The 23,220-nt window shown below is 36.4% G+C and overlaps 3 protein-coding genes across 3 annotated transcripts; 1 reads left to right on the forward strand and 2 right to left on the reverse strand.

The window, feature by feature from the left end:
* Positions 1 to 3,355: 3,355 nt before the first annotated feature.
* On the forward strand, positions 3,356 to 4,315 carry Or8u3 (olfactory receptor family 8 subfamily U member 3). The gene has a single exon (XM_050135756.1). It carries the CDS (start codon positions 3,356 to 3,358, stop codon positions 4,313 to 4,315), a length of 960 nt encoding a protein of 319 aa, XP_049991713.1.
* Positions 4,316 to 7,889: 3,574 nt separating this feature from the next.
* Positions 7,890 to 9,218, reverse strand: LOC126497777 (olfactory receptor 5AL1-like). Its single transcript, XM_050135953.1, has 3 exons — positions 9,205 to 9,218; positions 8,099 to 9,066; positions 7,890 to 7,936 (listed from the first exon to the last, which is right to left on the reverse strand). The coding sequence occupies exons 1-3, from the start codon at positions 9,216 to 9,218 to the stop codon at positions 7,890 to 7,892; spliced, it is 1,029 nt and encodes a 342-aa protein (XP_049991910.1).
* A 6,493-nt stretch (positions 9,219 to 15,711) lies between these two features.
* LOC126497743 (olfactory receptor 5AL1-like) lies at positions 15,712 to 16,653 on the reverse strand. The gene has a single exon (XM_050135920.1). It carries the CDS (start codon positions 16,651 to 16,653, stop codon positions 15,712 to 15,714), a length of 942 nt encoding a protein of 313 aa, XP_049991877.1.
* Between the last annotated feature and the right edge of the window lie 6,567 nt (positions 16,654 to 23,220).

The following is a 23,220-nucleotide window of genomic DNA, read 5'->3' on the forward strand; positions in this document are numbered from 1 at the left end:
CTGACCTTTATTTATCTCTAGAAACCAATTATGAGTGAGTACATCCCATGTTCATCTTTTTGGGTCTGGGTTACCTCACTCAGGATAGTGTATTCTATTTCCATCCATTTGCATGCAAAATTCGAGAAGTCATTGTTTTTTACGGCTGAGTAGTATTCTAATGTGTATATCAAGCCAAAATTAATTTGATTTGAAATTTTTCCTATTAATGAAATATATATCATATTTCTGATAACTCTGATTAAAAGAAATAACACAATGTTTAGGTTTTGGAAACCAAAATGTTTATAGACCTTGGGATCTTGCAGAATGCTCAGCAGCTAAAAGTGTCACTGAACTTGATGATCTGAGTTCAATCCCTGGGACTCACATGGTAGAAGAGAACAGATTCTTGTCATTTGTTCTTTTATTTCTGAGATAATGTGTTTATGGGATATAAACCTGAACACACATACATGCGCATAAATAGATAGATAGATGATAGGTAGATAGATGAGTGGATGGATGGATAGATAGAGGATACATGATAGATGCATAACCTGTGAAATGCTTATGTACATTGGAGCAAAAACTTAGTTTGCAGATAGGCATGGAGGAGTACACATGCATCCTGAACCAACAGGAGGTTGAGGCATGTGATTCATGAATTTGCTGTAACTTGAGCTGCAAAACAAGTATGAGGCCAAAGATACATTAAAAAGAGGTTGTAGATAAATTAGGGGTGAATGAGAAAGCTGACTTTTGTGTGTGAAAGCAGAGAAAGGTTGGTCTTACAAGAAGACAGCAAATGAGAACCACAGATACTGATACATTCTCTTGTGAAGTTTCCAGAAAAAACTGAGACAAAGGAAGCAATTTGCTTTCTGAAAATTGTTTGTGTAGTTATAACACTTATCAAATCTTTGACTTGAACTCCATTTGCCTGGTAGAGACATAAGTAATCCCAACATGTCAGAGACAACACCAAAAGATAGAAGTAAAGTAACTAAAAATATGGCTGAGCCCTGCTTGTCAATCCAGCTAGTGAGAGTGTTCTACAGGCTATGCTTCAAAATCATGACTCACTGTACTTTACAAAGCGTTCTGGGGATATTAAAGATGGCGATCTCTGAATGCTGCTCTTAAGACCAAGGGTTTCTGTTAGATTGTGTTGAGCTGTTAAAAAGAAGATAGGTAACTCTGCTGTGTAGGGGCATCTGTGGGAAAAGGTTGCTGAAAAAAGTTGCAATGTAACATGAAACGTGACTCATTTTTGCATAAAAGCTGTAGTAAAATGTGTCAATGGCTTATGCAGATTTCCTCTAAAAACTGACAGATATGTGGACTGGGAGAAACAGCAATGACACAGGACAAACTAAGCAATGAGCTGGAGGCAACAAATGAACTATTTTTTTTAAATAAAGTAAGAATTAATTTAGATAATCTAGAGTTGTAAATTAAACATTACATAAAATCATGGATTTATGTGTTAGTTGTGTTCTGTTTTCTCAAAATTAAAACTGACAGAGCACACCATTAAAGTCTATGCAGCACAGAGGTAACTAGAAACAGGGACTATACTGTACTGTACCCTCTATGTGAACACTATTATCTCCTGCTTTCTTTTTCTTTTCCTTTTCAAATGTAAATTAGGGTCAATAGACAACCTCCATCCCAGCAAAAAACGAAAAACAAGAAACTCAGATGACTTCATCTACTTAAATAAATTCATGTTAAGTGCTAAAGTAGGTTATAAGATAGAAATAGCATTTAATTACAACAGAAAAAATAACAAATCCAGTCAATTAAAATGGACATATTGTGGTGTTTAAAATGAGAATATTCTTTATTGGCTCATATATTTTAATACTTGGTCCATAGTTGGTGGAATTGTTTGGAAAAGATTACGAAGTTTGGCCTTAAGGGAGGAAATGTATCACTGGGGGTGGGCTTTTAGTTTTCAATAGCTCAAGCCGTTCCTACTTAACTTTCTGTCTCATGCTATAGATAAGATGTAAACTCTCAGCTAATGCTACCACCATGCCTGCTTGACTGCTGCAAAGTTCCTACTGTGAAGGTCAGGAGCTCTAGTCCTCTGGAACTATGAGCCAGAAGTTAAATGTCTTTTATGTTACCTTGGTCCTGGTGCTTTATTACAGCATAGAAAAGAAACTAAAACAACATAAAGGAATTAGAGTTACCTCTCAGGGTTTTCTTTCTTATTATTATTCTCAGCTTACATCAAAAATGTTCTCTAAACTGTACAGATTGTCATGGGCTATTTACAATGGAATATTTACTTAAAACGCATTAGATGTTCAACCAAGTCAAATGTTATAGTTATGTTTAACTATTTCAATACATTGGCACGCATGTATGGAGGAAGACACACACATAATGCATATGTAATTCAGAATAGCTGATTTCATGAACTATATGAAATATATTTCTTTTTGGGTGATATGCTAAATATATGTTGAATTATAAATTTGAATAAAATTGTATGTTTTACATTTCTATGTAAAAATCATGTCATCATAATAATTCTTTTTGGGATGTTGAGCAATTATGACTCACTGAAGCCATACCCACTATAATACCAAGTGTGTGGTGGGTTGTCCACACATCAGATGTTTACTAAGCACATATGTGCAACACTAATTTGAATTGGCAATTATGAAGAAAGGAGACATGAATTTATGATAGATCTGTGTTGAGAGGACACAGCATATTTGAAGGGAGCGTGTAGGCGGTACGTATATGACTGAGATATACTCTCTCTATATATAAAATTTTTGAAGAGTACAATTTTAAAATATGCAATGTTTACAAATTTCTGATGAAATTTTTCTTAGTTTCTATAGAATAAATTATTTACTCTCCAAATCAAGGAGGAAAAAAATTTAAATTAATACCTATGTAATATATACAATTATACTGACATATTATATGCAAAATTCTCTTGGTATATCTTCTATATGTTTTATCAGGAAAGTATAGAATTAAAATTAGAGACTGTAAATATAATTCTACTTGCATATTTTTTATTTTTTTGTTGTGTTCCTTTTAAATGTTTAAAAACAAATTGACAACAATTTTATGGTCAGTTTCCCCACATATTTTATAACATTATGTTTTATTTAATGATCCATTTCCATTAATTTTAAAAATAAAAACAAAGAAACTCTTTAGGAGGTAGTTCTGTATGGAATGACTCCTGTCCTTCAAATTATAATGAAGAACAGTCATTACAGAATGTGGTTGCTGCCAGGGTGACATTTTACAAAGCAGGCACACATGGGCATCCTTTCTCCCAGGACTGACTGGGGCACTAAGAAACTGTGTTTTTATTCTTCCACACTATCTTCCAGAATCAATGGCTGAAGTCAACATCTCCTATGTCACCGTGTTCATCCTCAAGGGGATCACAGACCGGCCAGAGCTTCAAGCTCCATGTTTTGTGATGTTTTTGACAATCTATCTGGTCACGGTCCTAGGCAACCTCGGGTTGATTGTTGTAATCAGGATTGATTCTAGACTCCACACACCCATGTACTTCTTCCTCAGTCACCTGGCCTTTGTTGACCTCTGTTACTCCTCCGCCATCACACCGAAGATGATGGTGAACTTTGTGGTGGAGCAGAACACCATCCCCTTCCATGGTTGTGCTACACAGCTGGGCTGTTTCCTTACCTTCATGATCACGGAGTGCTTTCTTCTGGCCTCTATGGCTTATGATCGCTACGCTGCCATCTGCAGCCCACTGCGTTATTCCACACTGATGTCTAAGAGAGTGTGCCTTCAGTTAGTGGCAGTTCCTTATGTGTACAGCTTCCTAGTTGCCCTTTTCCATACAATCATCACCTTTCGCTTGACCTACTGTGGGCCTAATGTAATCAACCACTTCTACTGCGATGATCTCCCGCTCTTAGCTCTGTCCTGCTCAGACACTCACCTGAAAGAAATTCTCATCTTTGCTTTTGCGGGCTTTGATATGATCTGCTCCTCTTCCATAGTTCTCACCTCCTACCTCTTTATCATTGCTGCCATCTTGAGAATCCGCTCTAACCAGGGGCGACGCAAGGCCATTTCCACTTGTGGCTCCCACATGGTGGCTGTTACTATTTTCTATGGCACGCTCATCTTCATGTATCTACAGCCCAAATCAAACCACTCCCTGGACACAGACAAAATGGCTTCAGTGTTTTACACAGTAGTTATCCCCATGTTGAACCCCCTCATCTATAGCCTAAGAAATAAAGAGGTGAAAGAAGCCTCTAAGAAAGCTTTAGATAAAGGATATGAAACCTTAAAAATATTGAAGCTAAGAAAATAATGGCAGCATGCTCTATTATATATGAGTAGGAAAATAAATCAAACTTTCAATTGTAATTCTTTCCCATGCAGTTTAAAATGTCTTTGTTACTTCAACAGACTTAGACATTTTCTGTGATGATCCAACTAGATCATGGGAAATAAATATAATATATCCATTTTCCTGATAGACGGGGTGGACCATAAGTACAATCCCAACACTTAAGAGACAAATTCAAGAAGAACATGATTTTGAAACCAGCCCAGTCAGCATAGTGAGACCAAGAATCAATCCAACCAACCACTACCAACAAAAAATGACACTGCCCCAGTTATTAAAAGTCTGGACAAACAAGCAAAGTCACATGCACATGTTCAAATTATACTCTACCCAGTGAACACAGGTGTGTGTTACAAGTAGAGGAGGTGTGCTCTAGTTTAAGGCCAGGATTCTGAACAAGACTGTGAATCCATTCCTGATATTGCAAAAACCCTGCTTTTGATTTCCCAAAATAACACACAGATGGTCTTTCAAAAATGTTTGGACCATGTTCACTAGGAGTCAATGTGTTGCTAAGTGTCAGTTGTCTGAATGTTGTCACATAAGGGTTTAATTCATGGGAATTTGGAGAGTTTCCATTTCTTGTGAAGAACAAAAGCCGTTTGAGTTTCCCGGAACCAGCCCAATATCAATCAAGTGATGATATTTATTACCATCAAATAAATCCATGAGGTGTGTTGTGTTTGTTTACAATCTGTCTAACTTGATAAATTGCTTTGTAAAGTTCAAGCCTGTATGAGCTATGGTTTTGGTAAAGCTGTAGTTGTGAAAATTGAAAAGTATTGGATTACTTAGATTACATCGACACTAGGTTTGTAAATGCAAACAAGGGCATTTCCTTTTCTGACACAGGTTTGCCTGTAGCCCATGCTGATTATGTACTCATTACATAACTGAGGATGACACTGAGTTTCTGATCTTCCTCCAACTACCTCTTGAATGCTGGGATAATAGTCATGCTAACACCTGAACCATCAAAAGTACAGAGTGGCGAAGAGAACAGGGATTTCAAAGTGTGGGATCTCATAACACCTCATTCATCATGGTTGGTCTGGTTAACCTGACTGGGGAATGAGGAAATCAAGAAAGGACAGACACACATGCACGCATATTGGAAAAGCTGAGATTGTGTTGACTGTGCTCAATCTGTTAGAGTGGTAACAAACATGCAGTGACCAGAAACCTTAGCACTTATGTGTACTGGAGCCGAGGGCTTAGCTAGTGTTGGTAAGAGATTTCTGCACTGGAGCGGCCTCAGAGGGTATTCATTTGTGAGGAGGAAGGAGTTGTGGTTGTTAATTTCTTTAAACTCTGGCAACATCTGCATACGAACCAGAGGAAGGCTGTGTCAATCTCCTATGGGTCTCAGGATTTGGTGCTTGTTAATCCCTTCACTCAGGATTTTTTGTACTCCTTACATATTCACTCAAAGGTCCCTCTCCTCCTTATACCTCACTGTAAGAATTTGAAGTAACAGCTAAAAAGAACCTGCCTTTTCATATGAAAGAACCACACTGGTAGCAAAGGACAGCTAAAGAAGACAATGGTCTGCCTTCTGTGTGGTGACTCTGTTTAATTTTCTTTTCAATGGGAAAGGAACAGTGTAGGAGGAAGCCACTTGTGTGTTCCCAGCCACCCAGCCCCAAATTAATCACACAGAAACTGTATTGATTAAATCACTGCTTGGCCCTAGCTTCTTACTGGCTAATTCTTATATCTTAATTTAACCCATTTCTATTAATCTTTTTATCACCATATGGCTGTGGCTTACCAGGTTGCCAGCCCAGCGTCTGTCTCCAGCAGCTTCATGGCTTCCCTGACTTGGCCCTATTTCTCCCAGTATACAGACTAGCCTTTCCCACCTAGTTATGTTCTGCCCTTGCCAAAAGACTCACAATGGGTCTTCCAGAAACAGGCTCTTGCATTTACTTCTGAAGATATTCAAATCTAGTTTAAGAGCGATCCATATAACACCATACTCTGAGGACAATGTTTTAGATGACTGGGGGTAGCCTGCACTTCGTCTTCAGTTGTGCATACAGATCTGAGGAATTAGTAGAAATAGGATCAATGTTAGGTATCATTGCTTTGTATTGTATCTGTGTCCTTTCCCCTAAACTTTTAATTGGATTTCTGCTCAATTCTTCAGAGATTTTAATCATTTAATGACTTTTGAAAACAGAAAGAAAAATGACAATTTATACTAAACCTACCTCATCCTTCTCCTACCATTAAAATAAGGATAAGAAATTTTTGAAATGTGGATGAACATTGTAATCACTAATTTATCAACCACTACTACTGTCAGTGTCCTGACCTAGACCACAGGAATAGTGTCAAAGCCCAGCCACGTTCTTCATTGGTCAGCTTTTCCTTTCCATTTTATTTAGTTCAGATATAGCACCCTTGCCTGCAGCCATCTTCCTCAGGTATCCAGATCTGAGATAATGATCCAACATTCTCACACTGACCAAGTTGATCAAATGTGCGCATCTCTGGCCCCCACTACCTGTAGGCAGGTTACCTAGGAAGTCTCTAGGCAGAATTATCTTCTCTATGACATCATACTAAAAATAAACTTTATTTCAACTTCATAACATTTGTCTCTGGTTACACTGTGTCTGTTAGAAATCCCTCCCACTCCCTGATTTTGGCCTTCCAGTTAGAATTATGGGAACATTTATATAGACATAGTGGGAAAAACATTATAGCTATTTAAAAATTAATATTCACAATTTTTTAAAAATTTCATTCAATTCTTGGTTCTTCCAGCTGTGAGATGTATGTGTATTAGTGAACTATACAAGCTATCTTGTATGTATGTACACTTTAAAAACCACCTGAATTGGCTATGGAAAAAATTAACTGAAGCACCTCTGTAACAGGAACGAGCCTGGCTTGTTGGGGTTTTATGTCCTGCCAGGTTCCCACAGCTGTTTAGCCCACACCACAACTTACATAAAATGATTTATCTAGAAGTGACACAGGAAAGAATTCAGTAAGTCTGGTAAGGTATTTTACAATGAAAAGCTGGAAACTAAACATATCATTTTTTTTTATTAATCAAATCTTTGCAAACGATAACATCTTTTTGTTCATGATGATGGATAGTTTATGTAGTTCATGTAAGGGAACTTCAAACACTTTTTGAAAGTATGTTCATTCATGTACACATGCAAAGACATTTCAAATTCATTAAATATTTAAAAGAATTAAGTGAGGTAATTCCACAATCTTTACTTGATAACACCGTGTGTGTGTGTGTGTGTGTGTGTGTGTGTGTGTGTGTGTGTGTGTGTGTGTGTGTGTGTGTGTGTGTGTGTTTGGGTGCAATATATGTGAATGTATGTATATTTGTGGACGTAGAGGTAAACAATGGGTATTATCCTCTATCTCTCTTCACCTTACATATTGAAGTTGTTTCTCTCACTGAATTCAGACTGCCCTAGCTGGCTACTCAGGCTGGGCAGGAATCCTGTTTCTGCTCTCTAAGAGCTAGAGTTGAACAAATGTATGGGCATGCTGATTTTGTTTTTTAATGTGAAAGCTGAGGATTTGAACTAAGAATCTTACTCTTGGTTAGTAAGTACGTTATCTTTTGACATGTATCTATCTCTCGATTCCCTCAGCATGTATGGTGGATCTCTGTCACTCAACATTGTCACTTCAACTAAGGCAAAATTAAATGTCTTCTGGCTATTCTCCAGTGTTTCTCGGATTAATGGGTGGGCAAAGACAATTTATCAGTAATTCTCTTCAAGGCACTTTTGACTTCCTGATTCCTCAAGCTGTAGACCAATGGGTTTAACATAGGAATAACTACCACATAAAACACAGAAACAAATTTATCTGTGTTCAGAGAGTGACTTGACTTGGGCTGCAGGTACATAAAAATGATTGTCCCGTAAAATATGGTGATCGAGGTCAGGTGGGATGCACAGGTAGAAAAGGCTTTCCTTCTTCCATCAGCAGAACGAATCCTCAGGATGGCAAAGACGATGAGGACATAAGAAACGACCACAATCACCAGAGAGCAAAGGGTGTTGAAGCCAGCAATGACTAGCAACATCAGCTCCTTGACATGAGTGTCAGAACAGGCCAGAGCAACCAAGGGAACATCATCACAGTAGAAGTGGTTGACCACATTGGAGCCACAGAAAGACAAGCGGAAGGTAGCCACTGCCTGTGCAAGCCCAACAGTGAATCCATAGATGTAGGTGCTGGTGATCATCTGGAGACAGAGCCTCCTTGGCATGAGGACTGTATAGAGGAGAGGATTCCAGATGGCCACGTACCGATCATAGGCCATGATTGACAGCAAGTACATCTCACAAACAACAAACGTGATGAAACAGCACACCTGGGTGGCACATGCATAGAAGGTTATACTTCTGACTTCTCGAAGAAAATTTACAAATGTGTTTGGGGTAACTGAGGATGTATAACAGAAATCAACGAAAGCCAAGTGGCTGAGGAAAAAGTACATGGGGGTGTGAAGCTGAGGACTGACTTGGATTAATGCAATCAGTCCTAGATTTCCGATGACACTAACTAAGTAGATTATGAGAAATACAGCAAACAGGATGACTTGAAGGTCTGGGTCATCTGTCAGTCCCACCAGGATGAACTCAGACACCGCAGAACTGTTGCCTTCAGCCCGAGACTGTACAGATTTTCCTGTGAAAGGCACCTTCAAGCCTGTCTTCCTTTGGCTATAATCACATAGAAACCAATAATTAATTCTGATTCACTGATCTTACACTGAACACATTTTGAGAGATATCTTTACATTGAGTTAGCTTTTACAGAAAATCATTTCTCCAGTTTATAAATTCCAGATGGCCACGTACCGATCATAGGCCATGATTGACAGCAAGTACATCTCACAAACAACAAACGTGATGAAACAGCACACCTGGGTGGCACATGCATAGAAGGTTATACTTCTGACTTCTTTTTTTTATAGATAGAAAGATGGTCTATCATATTAAAAATATCTGCAGAAGTCTCCAAATAATTGTAACTATAGGAACTGAAACCTTTTTTTACAGTGTTCTGTCACATCCTTGCTAATTTCTGAACTCTAATCATTAACCATGCCAATTCTCACATTCCTTAGTATTTTCACTGGTATTCGGTGAATCGTGTCTACCTTTGACTGTGATATTAAAAATCTCCTATGTATTTTCAATCCCAGGACTGAAGTTTGGATTTTCCTTTAAATTGCTTCCTTTCAGACTAGTTCTTTGCCTAGATTACTCTTTACATTTATCAGATTTTGCAGTAGGCTAAAATAATGTTTTATTGAGAATGGAATTATTATTCCACGTCAATTATTTTTTAATGTATAGATTTTTTATATCTAACTCTTGTTTGAGTTTTTACTTACCTCATTCTAGGTCAATTATGCTTCTATAAATCTATCATTTGTAGCTACATACACACAAGAGTTCTTGTTTAAAAAGAGCTCTTGATACCTTCACCTAAGCAACCTCATCACCACTCAGTCTGACCTTCCCGTCTCCACAGCTCCTTCTTAAAATGTGTTATCTGAAAGATAATCAAATGATAAATGTTCAAAATTAAAATATTAATTTATGAATACTTGGCGTTTCATTTTTTACTTCAGTTACAATAGTGTGTTTTTATTCTTTTGTGCATATTCATACTTTGAACCCCATTATTAATTTTTAGCTAGTTGCTTTGGTGTTTGCTCTACACAGTTTAAGTACATGAGTAATCACTGCAAGTCCTCGTTCGTTCCAGTATCTAAATCTGTCTTGTTTTCATTTCTTGAAGATTTTCAAATTCAGATGTTTGTCAGATATTTGCACTATGGTGTAGGTCATGGCACAAGGGACGGCTTGAGTGCTGAGACAGAGGATGCTGCCTGACAAGATTCCAGAGAAATTTTGCCAAAGAGATTCAGTTTTAGGTATGCTAATTTTTGCTTTCACTACCAGGATCAGTTTGAATAAGGGGGAGTTATCTGCTTATGTAGCCTCCGGGGAAATATATTCATGTTCCCAAGAGAAAATGTTGTAGACAGGTGATTGCAGCCAGAAAGGAGAGTCACAATAGAAAGAGGAATTTTTGTGCACCAAGGACTGTAGTGCCAGTAGGTTAGACTTGGGGAAATTTCTTGCTTAGTTCTGGAAACAAGAAGTCACAAGTGTATTCATTGCCCTAACATGTGCCTATCCAGAGGAATTAGGGATAATGATGGGAAAAGAATACCAGGATTTTCTTTTTTGAGAGTCAATGAAAAGAATAAACCCAAACTATAAAACTCAAGAACAGAAATATGGTATAAAGCACTAGTAAAATGTACATTATCAGTTATTTTGTAAAGCCTGCATTTTAGAAAACATCAAGTGATTCTACACATAACTTGGCTAAGATAAAGATAAATTTGGACTGTATAACATATTGTAACCCTATGAGTAGCCTTCACAAGGAAATAAAATCAGAAGTTCCTATGCTTGGCAGACCCCACAAAACTTTCAACTTCTTCATTTGACAGATGCTGTTAGAAGATGTTTCGGATAAGGCTGTTGGTTTTGTACTATGAGTTTTTTCCCGTGATATTTAATGAGGAAGTGAAAAATAGATCCAGGTCTCCCACCCATCAGACTCCACATCTCCTCTTTGGGACCTAAAACTTACTGAAGTTGTACTTCGGCAGAACTATTCATGGTTTGACTTTTTTTTTTTTTTTTGAACTAGCAATAATGTTATTGAACCTTTTCCCAAAAGTGATCTGCTCTAAACTTTTTGCCTTCAAAATTAGTCATTGTTGGCTTACAGTTTCTCAGTAGTTTGGATCATTTCTGACACGAGGAAAGACAAACACTTCCGTCTTTTTGTCTTACATTCCGCACACTATTTACTTTCCCCTGAATTTTTCCCACTTTCATGTGTGGGAAAGATGAGTCTACTTAAGCAAAATTTAGACACATATACTTTATTCCTGCACATATCCCTGTAAATATTTTGCTCCTATTATAATTATTCTAGTTTTTGAGTTATCCTATGCACAAAGCTTCCCCAGTGTTCCCTGCCACAAGTCCTTTCTATTTTACACTCACCAGCTAGGTTCTTACTCTTCTAGTCCCAGTCTTCCAGGAAAAGCCAGTGTAGCTCAAACGTACATCCCTCATATACAGTTGTATGTTGTATCCATTATTTTTCTTGTGCGCCATACAAAATGACAACTCTCACATTCTTTTTTTTTCATTTTACTCATTCTGGCATAACAGTTTATGAAATCGTACATTAGAGATGGATTTTTCTTCTTTAGTTTTCTCCCTTTAAAAACACTCTAATAACCAACCCCAAATCTAATCAAGTCAACAACAGAAATAATTCACCACATATCTCTGTTTATTATAATCTGACATTTGCTCTCAGCAGTCCAAACAATTGTTTTCTCGAAGTTCATCAACACCTATATTCTTCCCAACTGAAATGTGCTTTCTTCTTGGAAGCTCATCAGAAGTATTAGGTCATTGGTATCACTTTCACAGTGAAATAATGGTTATTTTTGCTGTTCTTCACCTAAATCTCTGCATTTTCAATTCTTTCTCTTCATATTTGGTAGCTCAGATGCCTTTTCTTATGCTTAAACTAATGCCCTTACCTTCATATAACCAATTCACATCACACGAGAACATTCTTTTTAGATATTATCTTCTACCGCTAGGGAACAGCCGTGACTCTTTCCTTGATGAAGCAAAAGCATATAATTTTCAATTTTCATATTTCACAGGTACTTCAATTTAACATATAAAGTCAAGGACAAGCATTTGGCTAAAAATAGCCCTACCCCAATAATATACACTGGAATACACACATAGATAATTCTGCCAAGCTTGGTATGTAACACTGAAATATATTTAACTTCTACTGAGAAAATTAAATAGTTAAATGTGACCCATTATCTAATATGTAACAAGCAATCAGTAGAAACACTAAACAAATTGTTGGACTTTTTAAATGAATGAATAACATGTTATTTCCTCTAAACTCCCTTTGTCTATTTATCTATCATGGTTTATAAATATCTTAATTTATAAATAATACTTTTGAAAAATCCTCAATAAGTAAGTTTGATATACCTTGAGGCAACTTGTGTGTATGCTACCAGTTCTTAATTTTCCTGGATATTTGAATGCGTTTCATGGATGCCTTGGCACTATTCAGTGTTTCCATGAATGACATAATTCTTAATAAATACAGCTAGAAATATAGTGCTGTGCCATAAACATGAGTAATTATGCTATGGTTGATCTGTTGGGACCTAATTTTTAAAATGGGAAAAATAACATATTAATTGATTGATCAATATACTGGTCCCAAGTGTAAACAATAATACTAGTTTTCTTTAACAAATGAGAAATAAAACATAAAATGCGTTTTGATTTAGTTTATTATACATTTTAGTATTTTACAGGTTTAATTAAAGGTTATACAGTCCCAAACAGTAAGCCCTAAACACACCACATGGACTCAGTAATGTAATGTACATGGAACAATAATAATAAAAGAAGAGACCACGGAGTTGACGGGAATGGGGGCAGTTGGTAAATGGAGAGAAGGAGGGAGGAGATGGTGAAAATGTAGTATTTTTGTGTGAAATCTTCAAAATAATTTGAAAACATAGTGACTTTTAATAATAGTTCTTGTTACAAGGAAAGTTATGTAAATTTAGCCACTATATCTTTTTCAAGGTTTTAAAATGGCTGTACATTTTATTAACGATAAAACTCTTCATTTGGAAGTCAACAATCTGCTGACAAGGAAGCAGCATTGAGCCATACGTTTTTCATAGCTCTGGAGGCCCGTGTAATTCGTTTCTAAGAAACAGTTTTCTTAAAATTTTGTTCAAAGAGAAAAATCATTTTAAATTGACATGTTTCTATTTTTATTTATTTTCTTGTTTTTATTTATTTATTTATTAAAGATTTCTGTCTCTTCCCCGCCACCGCCTCCCATTTCCCTCCACCTCCCCCAATTAAGTCCCCCTCCATCGTCAGCCCAAAGAGCAATCAGGGTTCCCTGCCCTGTGGAAAGTCCAAGGACCACCCACCTACATCCAGGTCCAGTAAGGTGAGCATCCAAACTGCCTAGGCTCCCACAAAGCCAGTATGTGCAGCAGGATCAAAAACCCATTTTTAAGTACACCAAAAGGTAGATATATGAGAACTGAGTAAAATTTGACAATCTGTATATTCAAACTGTCTATCTAGGTATAGAGTAAATGATCCATAAGAATATATGCAAGATAAATGCAATGGGAAACCTATTAATTTTACCTAAAAGGCATAACACTTAATTTTACTGAATGTGAATATTTAACCTTGAATTATCATCCTCCTAATTCTTCATCACATCATTGTTCTTATCAGAGCAGAGAATAACTATAAAATGTCTTTAATTATTGTTTCTGAAAACTCCTTGTCGTGGAATAATCGTTTTGTACACTGAAGATGTTTCACTCTGGTTGGTTTAATAAAAAACTGAATGGTGAATAGCAAGGCAGGATTTCCGGGAAGAGAGGACAATGGGAAGAAGAAGGAAAAACACTAGGAGATGCAGAGAAAACAGGATGGGAAGTCTTGAGATGAGGTAATAAAGTCACGAGGCATAAAGTAAATTAATAGAAAAGGGTTAATTTAGATTATAAGAGTTAATTAGAAACAAGCCTAAGATAAGACCTAACTTTCATAATATAATTCTGGGATTCTGTTTTTTTTTTTTTAATGAGCTAACAATCCAAAGAAAAATCTGTCTACAACTCCTGTGTTTTCATTTTTATTTGTAATAAATTTGACCTGCCATAATAATACATTTTCCAAGATAACTCCAACAAATTTAATCCAGTTGGAAATATGCCTGAATAAACATGGCAATTTTGGGAATAAACATCATTAAACATATTAAACAATTGTGGGAAATTAAACATTTCATACAAATGACTAAGCACATACAAATGATTAAATTGCTTATGAGGTAAGAATGAAATAATTAACGGGACTTTGCACTTCCACTTTGTGCATATTAATATTTAGAATATCAATACCAAAGCATACTCACTAAACTGAAATAATTCACAGGAAAAAGATACGGATTACCACACTTTATTAAGCCATTTAAGAGTGTATTGAGTTCTCCAGTCTGATGACCAAGAGCTCCTGCCTGGGGAAGATTCTTGGTGGCAAGACAATAAAAATAGGAGTCAAATAGGATAATTTCACATCGTACCTGGTGCCAGACAAGGGGTTTTATAATGTAACCTTTGATCTTGCAAAAAGTCACATAAGCCTCTAGAGAAACCGAACTATTTTTTACATATCAGGATCCTTTCTCATCATGAAAGGATATCTCTTCGGTGTAAAACACCTTTTTAAGAGGAGACACTGTTGGGTTTACTCTCAACTGTGGCTTCCAAGGGGAAGAGTTAGGAGATTAGGACAACTTGAACTTTCTCAAGCTGTTCCAAAATAATGACCTAAAGTAAAAGAATCCCTGCTGCAGCTAAATGCTAAATAAGGAAACCATACACCATTCTCGATAGGCCCACGATGTGCAGTCAATACTTTCATAATCATTGAATCAGCCCAAAAGGTGTTATGGCTTTTTTGATATTATGGCTTTTTAAGATGAGAAAACAGGGTATAGAAATATGAAATCATGATATGTCAAAACAATTACTGACCATGGCAAAATTGCTAGGTAAATTGTTCAGAGTCTAGCTCATAATAGGATAGTGAATTTCAAAGGGATGAGACACTCAAGTGGTCCAATCTGGTTCAATGTTGGTCACCAAATATTTGACGTTAAGAGTACTCTGGTAGTTGAATTTTTCTCAGGAGAGCAAGGATAAAAATGGAGAGTTGTGGAATACTATCTTCAAATGAATAAATATAATTCTCATCATTATATTGTAAATTATTAATATATAGTTATCTTGCAATTTTGAACTATAGGAACTATTTATTTTATGCAGAAAATTGAAGTTATTCATTATCACAAAGGCTCAATACAACTTCAACTTACCAATTTTATAATATTGGAAATTTTAGGCTAAAGTTTCTCTCTTTATGCTCATTCTTAAAAATAAAATTGGATGATACAAAATTCGTAAAATCCCTATCATATGTCACTGAGAATGACCCAGTAAAGACTATAGAGATACATATGATATTTGCATCAGATGTCTCATCATATATGTGGGACCCGTGTCTTTTTCCAACACTGTGACTGTAAATGACATACAATCGGAAGGCATCTGATCTTTCTATCTTTTTACATTTTATTGAGATTTGGAACTATACATTTTCCTAGTGTTTCTTAAACTATTTGATAGCTAACGATAACTTTTCTATAATTCGCTTCAGAGAATTTTTGACCTCCTGATTCCTCAAGCTGTAGATCAGTGGGTTTAGCATGGGAATCACTACCACATAAAACACAGAAGCAAATTTATCTGTGTTCAGAGAATGACTTGACTTGGGCTGCAGATACATAAAACTAACTGTCCCATAAAATATGGTGATCGAGGTCAGGTGGGATGCACAGGTAGAAAAGGCTTTCCTTCTTCCATCAGCAGAACGAATCCTCAGGATGGCAAAGACGATGAGGACATAAGAAACGACCACAATCACCAGAGAGCAAAGGGTGTTGAAGCCAGCAATGACTAGCAACATCAGCTCCTTGACATGAGTGTCAGAACAGGCCAGAGCAACCAAGGGAACATCATCACAGTAGAAGTGGTTGATCACATTGGAGCCACAGAAAGACAAGCGGAAGGTAGCCACTGCCTGTGCAAGCCCAACAGTGAATCCATAGATGTAGGTGCTGGTGATCATCTGGAGACAGAGCCTCCTCGGCATGAGGACTGTATAGAGGAGAGGATTCCAGATGGCCACGTACTGATCAAAGGCCATGATTGACAGCAAGTACAGTTCACAGACTACAAATGTGACAAAACAGCACAATTGTGTGGCACATGCATAGAAGGTTATGCTTTTAACTTTACGTAGAAAATTTAGCAGAGTGTTTGGGGTGACAGAGGAGGTAAAACAAAAATCAATAAAAGCCAGGTGGGTAAGGAAAAAATACATGGGGGTGTGAAGCTGAGGACTCACTTGAATTAACACAATCAATCCAATATTACCCACAACACTAGTTAAGTATATGATTAGAAACACAGCAAAAAGGCTGATGCGAAGATCTGGGTCATCTGTCAGCCCCACAAGGAGGAAATCAGACACTTCTGAGTGGTTGGTCTCAACCATTGTAGTTAGATGCTACCTATAATAAAAGTCACACACAATGTCAATATAAAGGCAGAAGGTGATTTTGACTGTGTTTGCATTGGACAGTCGTAAGAATACCTTCATATGGTTTCAGACTTGGAATCAGGTTTCAAATTGGCACAGGCCATAGGTAGATTTACCAAAATATGGGACTCTGTGAAGGTTTTAAAAACAGATTTTTTTTAGAATTTTCAGGAATTGAATAATCAAACACATACATATTCTAATGAAGAGAGAGGCAGAAGGGGTAAGTTGGGGAGGAAGGATAGAGAGAAAGAGAGAATAAAATGTTAAAAGTTATTTGAAATGATGACAAACAAATTTTGTAATTACTGGAAAGCTTTATAGAAAAAATATTGTAATAATTTAAAAATTTAATCATCTCGTATAATGAATTTTAAAGTTGAATTCAAGAGGTGAGTATGTTCAAGACCATCAACAAAATTTTGGATACACATCATCTCTACACATCACAGGTCAGAAGATTTTAATTTTTCACCTTGTTCTTTTATAAATCTATGACCACTATCATCTTTCGGTTCAGGTATAAAGCTTATAAATTAAGTATAAAAAGGAAATAAAAAATGTGTTGCTTTGCTTAAAAAGCTTAAGGTTAAGTCATGTTAGAAGCTAACATTTTTTAAATTAGAGAGAGATGTATTTTATAGATAATCATGACATATTGCTCCTAGTCATACAGATTTTTCTCCTAACCATGATTTCCATAAAACCACATGTATTCTTTCTTTTTATTTTAATTCACCATGGACAAAGTGGGAGGCATGAGTAGTATTTTACTTTTAATACTTAAAATTATATTTTGTTTCTATATTCCTTTATGTCTTATATTTACTTCCTTTAGTGAATTATTCAGTCCTCATCACCTAGAACAAGAAACATGAAAAGCCCTCACATGTTCTCTGGCTTCTTTACAGTCTTTGCCCATTACACCTGCTTTTCTCTGTGTTCTTGACTTACAGATACTCTGGCAAATTTTCTGGAGCTCAGTTCATTTTTTATCTCCTTTCGACAGCCTACTAAAATGTCATCTTTGTCTCTCTTGCTATATATTTACTTTATGCTCACAATCATTCTTCTTCTCAGATCTGATGAAATTTTCTTATTTGACTCTGATGAAACATGAGGCAATTACCATTTCCTTTCAGGGGCAGAAGCATCATGTTTTTGTTTGCACAAAAATTTGTGGATTTTCCTTCGTTCTTTAACTTCTACGTTCTGTGGTAGCTGTCCTTCATTTGCCTATGTTAAAATCAGTGCCCTTATGTTAATGAACTCCTATTACTCAAGCACATTAATGACTGTTTTCAACTAAGCTAAGACAAATTTCTTCTCTGAAATCTGGACACTCATAAATAATGGTCTCTCAGACCATGTCAATCAAATATTTTATATGCAAGTAAATGTAACATAGTCAAAGAAGACTCATCAATTATAACTACCTTTGGCTTTATTCACTCACAAAGGAATATTTCCATTCTAACTCAGTGAAGGATGCAACCATCCATACAATCTTCTTTATGACCAAGTGATTGGTTTGTTTTACATAATCGCCTAACTTTCACCAACAAAGGTATCTTTGTCTAACATCTAACATTTTCTTCTTTTAGACACAAATACCACTTTAGGATAATCACTGTTACACTGGCTTCCAGTTTGCCTGTCTCTGTGAGTTTGAACTAAACCTAAAATTTACAAACATTATCAAAAGTTTTTATTAACAATCTTTTTTATAAATTAATTTCAATTGTTATAATATGTTTAATTCAATACATACCTATCGAACTCCAATAGTTTGTCCTATGAGCTATAGTTTTAGCATTGTTGAACAACCCTGTTACTACTTCAATTATTTGTTTTTCATTCCATCCCACTTATTGCTTTTGCATAATCCACAGCAATCCCAAAGAAGTCTAGTGTACCTTGAAACAACTGTGTGGAAGCCAGCACCACTTAGCATTAGTTTCATATTTGATTATATTTTGTATGATCTCGTGATCTCTCTAGAATATTATTCCTGAATTGCATCATTTAAATGATTTCTGAACTAGAAATATAATGATAACAGATTGCAACTGAAGCAATTATGTTATGGTTGGTCTTTGGGGATGCAATTTGCTTAATAGGCAACAATAAGGACTTGAATGACAACCACTAAGAAGAGAAAAGACAGTAAATATCATTCAGATATGTGGGTAATAAGTAAAACAAACAGACAAGCAAAAAAAAAGTTGAGTTGCAATGTGCTTTTAGAGAGTTTAAATATAGTTTATTACACTTGAGAAATTTGAGAGCTACCTTTGCATTTATTATTTCAAGCAAATAACATGACCCTCTAAGAATCTGTAGGTCAGTTATTGTATAATCATTTAAATAGTAATGTTTCATGTTATTTATTTACTTATATTTTTAAACAAACCTTTGCTATGCAGCTCAAAATGAGTCTTTCTTCACCCTCCTAAGTATTGTGATTAGAGGTATCTGTAGTCATGCCTAATTTAAAGTTTGGTTCCTTTTTTCAAATCACAAATATTCTTTCACAGTTTCTTTCTGAAGCTGAATTTATTTTTAAGATTTATTTTATTTTATAGAAATGGCTGGCTATTTTGCATGCATACATGCATATCTGTGCACAAAGTGCATGCAATGACCATTGAGGCTAAAAGGGGCCTGGAGTTGGGGTTACAGAGAGTTCTTAGCCACTGTAGTCAAACTTACTTGGGCCACCACCTCCTGAATAATGACATGGGGACTTTTTATTAATTATGAAAGCTTGACCTTAGTGTAGACTTTTCCCCAATTAGCTGATAAAACTTAACCTATTTATATTAATCTACATCTGCCAGCTGGTTTATTCTATCCTCCATACTGTATGTCAGACTTACACATTTCTCACAGACAAATTGCACCTCTCTTTTTCTCAAAGTACCTGTCTCTGCCTGGAAATCCTGCCTATCCTCTCCTGCCTAGCAATTGGCTACTCAGCTATTTATTAAACCAATCAAAATGTGTCTTGGTAGAAACACATCTGCACAGTGTACAAAAAGTAATCCTACAGTAGTCTCCCCCCTTCAGTCTAAAGGAAAGAATTTAACTACCAAAGTAAAACTATATGCAATAAGAACTATTATCAGGTAAGAATTACATTCACAATGTCCAGTCCATTTGTATTTGTCAAATTTGGCGAAGTACTGTTCTCTACTGCAAGTTTGTTTGCTATAAATGACTGTTGACCTGCATTTTTTAGTTTTCCTAAACAGCTTGTAATAATGCTTTCATGATCTAGAATTTTACACTACACTATTAAATGAGGTGCATAGGTACAAAACCTTAAACAAGAGTAGAAACATGTACACAGTATGTTGTAACAAAATAACCTTAAATTTGTCTTATTATACAAATCTAATGTAAAATCTTTGAGAAGAGCAGCTGTATTTTAGAGATTCAATAATCTACCTTTTTATCCTATCATTCCTATATTCCTCCTGCCTTTTCCCCCACTAGATAAGAGAGAAAAAAGGATAGGGGACATCAAAAGAATGAATGAAAGCAAAACGAAAGAAATCCCTTAATCCAACCTTATTTAGTTTCTTCCCTGACCATTACCAATAACAAATTGCATTCAACTGTATAAACAATGACTAATATCCGTAACCCACCAAATGACCCAAAACCACCTCTTGGGAATAAGGGCATCATGTTTATAAAATTACTTCGTGCCATCTGGGGGGATGTCAGCATCTTTAGGAGACCCTGAGAAAATTGATAAAATGGTCAGTTCCTGGAAAAGCTAATGGTATCATTTGTTGTTTAGTCTCTGTGTGATGGGAAGGTTCAGGGCTTATCTGAAGTCCTGGGTAGAATAGTCTGTGAGACTGAACTGCTTTGAAGTTGTCCTGGATGCAGATTTAGAGGAATGTTTCACAGAGACATTCTGAACGATTGGGGCACCAAATGTTGTTTTTATGTCTGCTCGGCTGCCACATCTGAAGCTACTGATATTTTAACTATAGTCTGTGTGCCGTGGCTTGCAGTCAGCACCCCACAGATCATACTGTGGTCAAGATTTCTGTCCCACTGGTCTTGGGTCTGCTGCCAAATATTGTTTTCATCTAAGGTCGATTTGGCCGTAAAGACTCAGGAGTCAGATGTTGGGGTGAAACCAGCTTGATCTGTGAAACTGTGAAGCAACCAGCTGACTTTCCTTTATGGCTGGAGACCCAGCAAGAGAGAGATCCTGTCCTCACAATCTCAAACCAAAAGAGTGCTATTTACTAGACTGTGTCTACCTATCTGTATTGTTGTGTTCTCTGTACTTTCTATGGCTAATTCTTGTCAACTGTTCACTGGCTCTGCCCCCTGATCTGAGGTTAATTTTATTAACATAGTCTAACAGTTTCACAGCATGATCAAATATCTTGCAAAAGGCCACTTTGAAGATCAAGGAGATGCCTTAATTAACAGGCTGATTGCTCTTCTTTCAGAGATCAGGCTTCAATTGCAATTTCTTGAGACCTAGCAAGCAGTTTCTAAGGAAGAACCATGAAGCTGGAGAGATGTCTCAGAGGTTAAGATCATTGCCTGCGCTTCGTGGCACTGGGTTTTGATCCTACTGCATGTACTGGCTTTGTGGGAACCTAGTCTGTATGGATGCTCACCTTCCTAGACCTGGATGGAGGGGGAAGGACCTTGGACTTCACACAGGACAGGGATCCCTGACTGCTCTTTGGACTGGAGAGGGAGGGGGAGGGGAAGTGGAGGGATGGGTGAGGGAAATGGGAGGAGGTGGAAATTTTTAATAATAATAATAATAAAAAGAAAAAATATTAAGTGGTTAAATAAACAGTGGTCAAAATGAAATAAAGCAAAACAATCAGGTATAATTATTTTGTTATAAATATAATGATGACAAAAACTAATGCTACTGTATTTGGAAAATCTGACATATTTATCTTAGCATAATTATTAAAAGTCATTTTTTTACTTATCAAAAAGGAGCCATGAATGAATGATAATCAGTCTCCAACACACTCAAAAGGAAGGATGAGGAGGCCTCGTTACCTAAGACATCAACAGTTCAAGATAATAACAAAATAAGGACAAAGCCTGGGACTTTCCAGGCCTGCCTCCAAAAGGAAAACTGTAGGCCTGACCAGATCCAAACGAGCCCTTGCCAATTAGAATGTGCTAATATGATTGCCACTTGCTTGAGCCAATTCTCTTCAAAGTAACTTAGCTGCCCTAGGAACTCCCTTTCTGCTGTGCTTAGAAGGAGCCCACACATCCCTCTCTGAGTCTTCACCATCTTGCCTTTGTGTGGAAAGGCAGGCCTTAGCTTGCTGGAATAGTAAATGCTCTTGATGATTGCATATGTGATTGGTGGTCTTTTGTAGGACCTCTCCAGGACCCTAGCATCACCATGTGGAAATCAAGTCTTCCAAAACAGCAGCAATTGCTCTTAACCCTCTCTATCTCTCTAGAGCCATAATTAGACCTTTAAAGCATTATAATTAATTATGGGATCATGATTACTCCAGATATCATACATTGGCCATATTAATTAAATTTAAAACAACATATATTTTGTTTTTATTTTATTAGAAAATGTGCAACATTTTAAACATAAGTATATATGGATATGGAGGTCTATTGTTCCTTTGAAAATGGTATTCTAAACAACTACAGTGTGTTGGGTGAGATAATAACTCTGATTAAAAGTACCATCATAATCCTATTTTTTTTGTAACTTTGAGCAATGACAACATCCATTTCTCCACTTTTAGCCAATGTCTTAGTAGCAAACTTGATACAAAGGGAGGCTTGAAAGAGTGCTAGCGTAGGACAGAGACACATACACTGTGGTTGTCTACCATCATAGAGCCTAGGTTCTATTTCTAGCACTGGTAAAGAACAGTGTGGTGGTACACATCTTAATCCTGGCGTTCTGGAGGTAGAGAGAGGTTCTCCTGCTATATATAGTGTGTCTGAAACCACTCTGGGAAACCTGAGAACCTATCTTAGAACAGAAAAAAAAGTCATGTGCCTCTAAATCTGTTGTACATGTCTGCTTTTGTCAGGAGCAAGTCATACTCTACTGTTGGTCAATGATATTACGTGGATCTGAGCCAAATTTCAAAGAAAGAATTATCTTAGATCAGCTAGTTATGAGGATATTTGTGACAATGTGAACATTTGAAAAAAACTTTATTGATTCTGTGGAGAGCAATAATATACCATTAAATTTTAACCTATAGTTCACAGACTAATTCACTATGTAGAAATTTGTAAATTCATGGTGCTGCAAAGTTATATGGTAAAAATGAAAATTATTGACTAATAACTGTAAGCATTTATATGGGCACAGTACCATTTATCAGTTGTCTCTTCTGATTTCCTTGTTTTTTGATGAAATTGCAAATCTGTCACAACATTATTGTTCGAAAATACCCAAGGTAAGTAGTAATAAAGATATTACTACAAAAAAATCAGATATGTATTAAGCATTCAGTAGAGTTTAGTTTTTGCTAT

This window comes from Alexandromys fortis, unplaced genomic scaffold (genome assembly GCF_014885135.2).
Source record: "Alexandromys fortis isolate MF-2015 unplaced genomic scaffold, M_Fortis_MF-2015_v1.1 scaffold_23, whole genome shotgun sequence".
Classification (NCBI taxonomy): Eukaryota; Metazoa; Chordata; class Mammalia; order Rodentia; family Cricetidae; genus Alexandromys; species Alexandromys fortis.

Excerpts from the sequence above, each read along its gene's own strand:
- Or8u3 (XM_050135756.1), top strand. The coding sequence starts at position 3,356 with ATGGCTGAAGTCAACATCTCCTATGTCACCGTGTTCATCCTCAAGGGG.
- LOC126497743 (XM_050135920.1), bottom strand. The coding sequence starts at position 16,653 with ATGGTTGAGACCAACCACTCAGAAGTGTCTGATTTCCTCCTTGTGGGG.
- LOC126497777 (XM_050135953.1), bottom strand. Across the intron at positions 7,937-8,098 it reads TGCCTTGAAGAGAATTACTG|TAACCAAGAGTAAGATTCTT; the intron begins ATAAATTGTCTT and ends TAACGTACTTAC.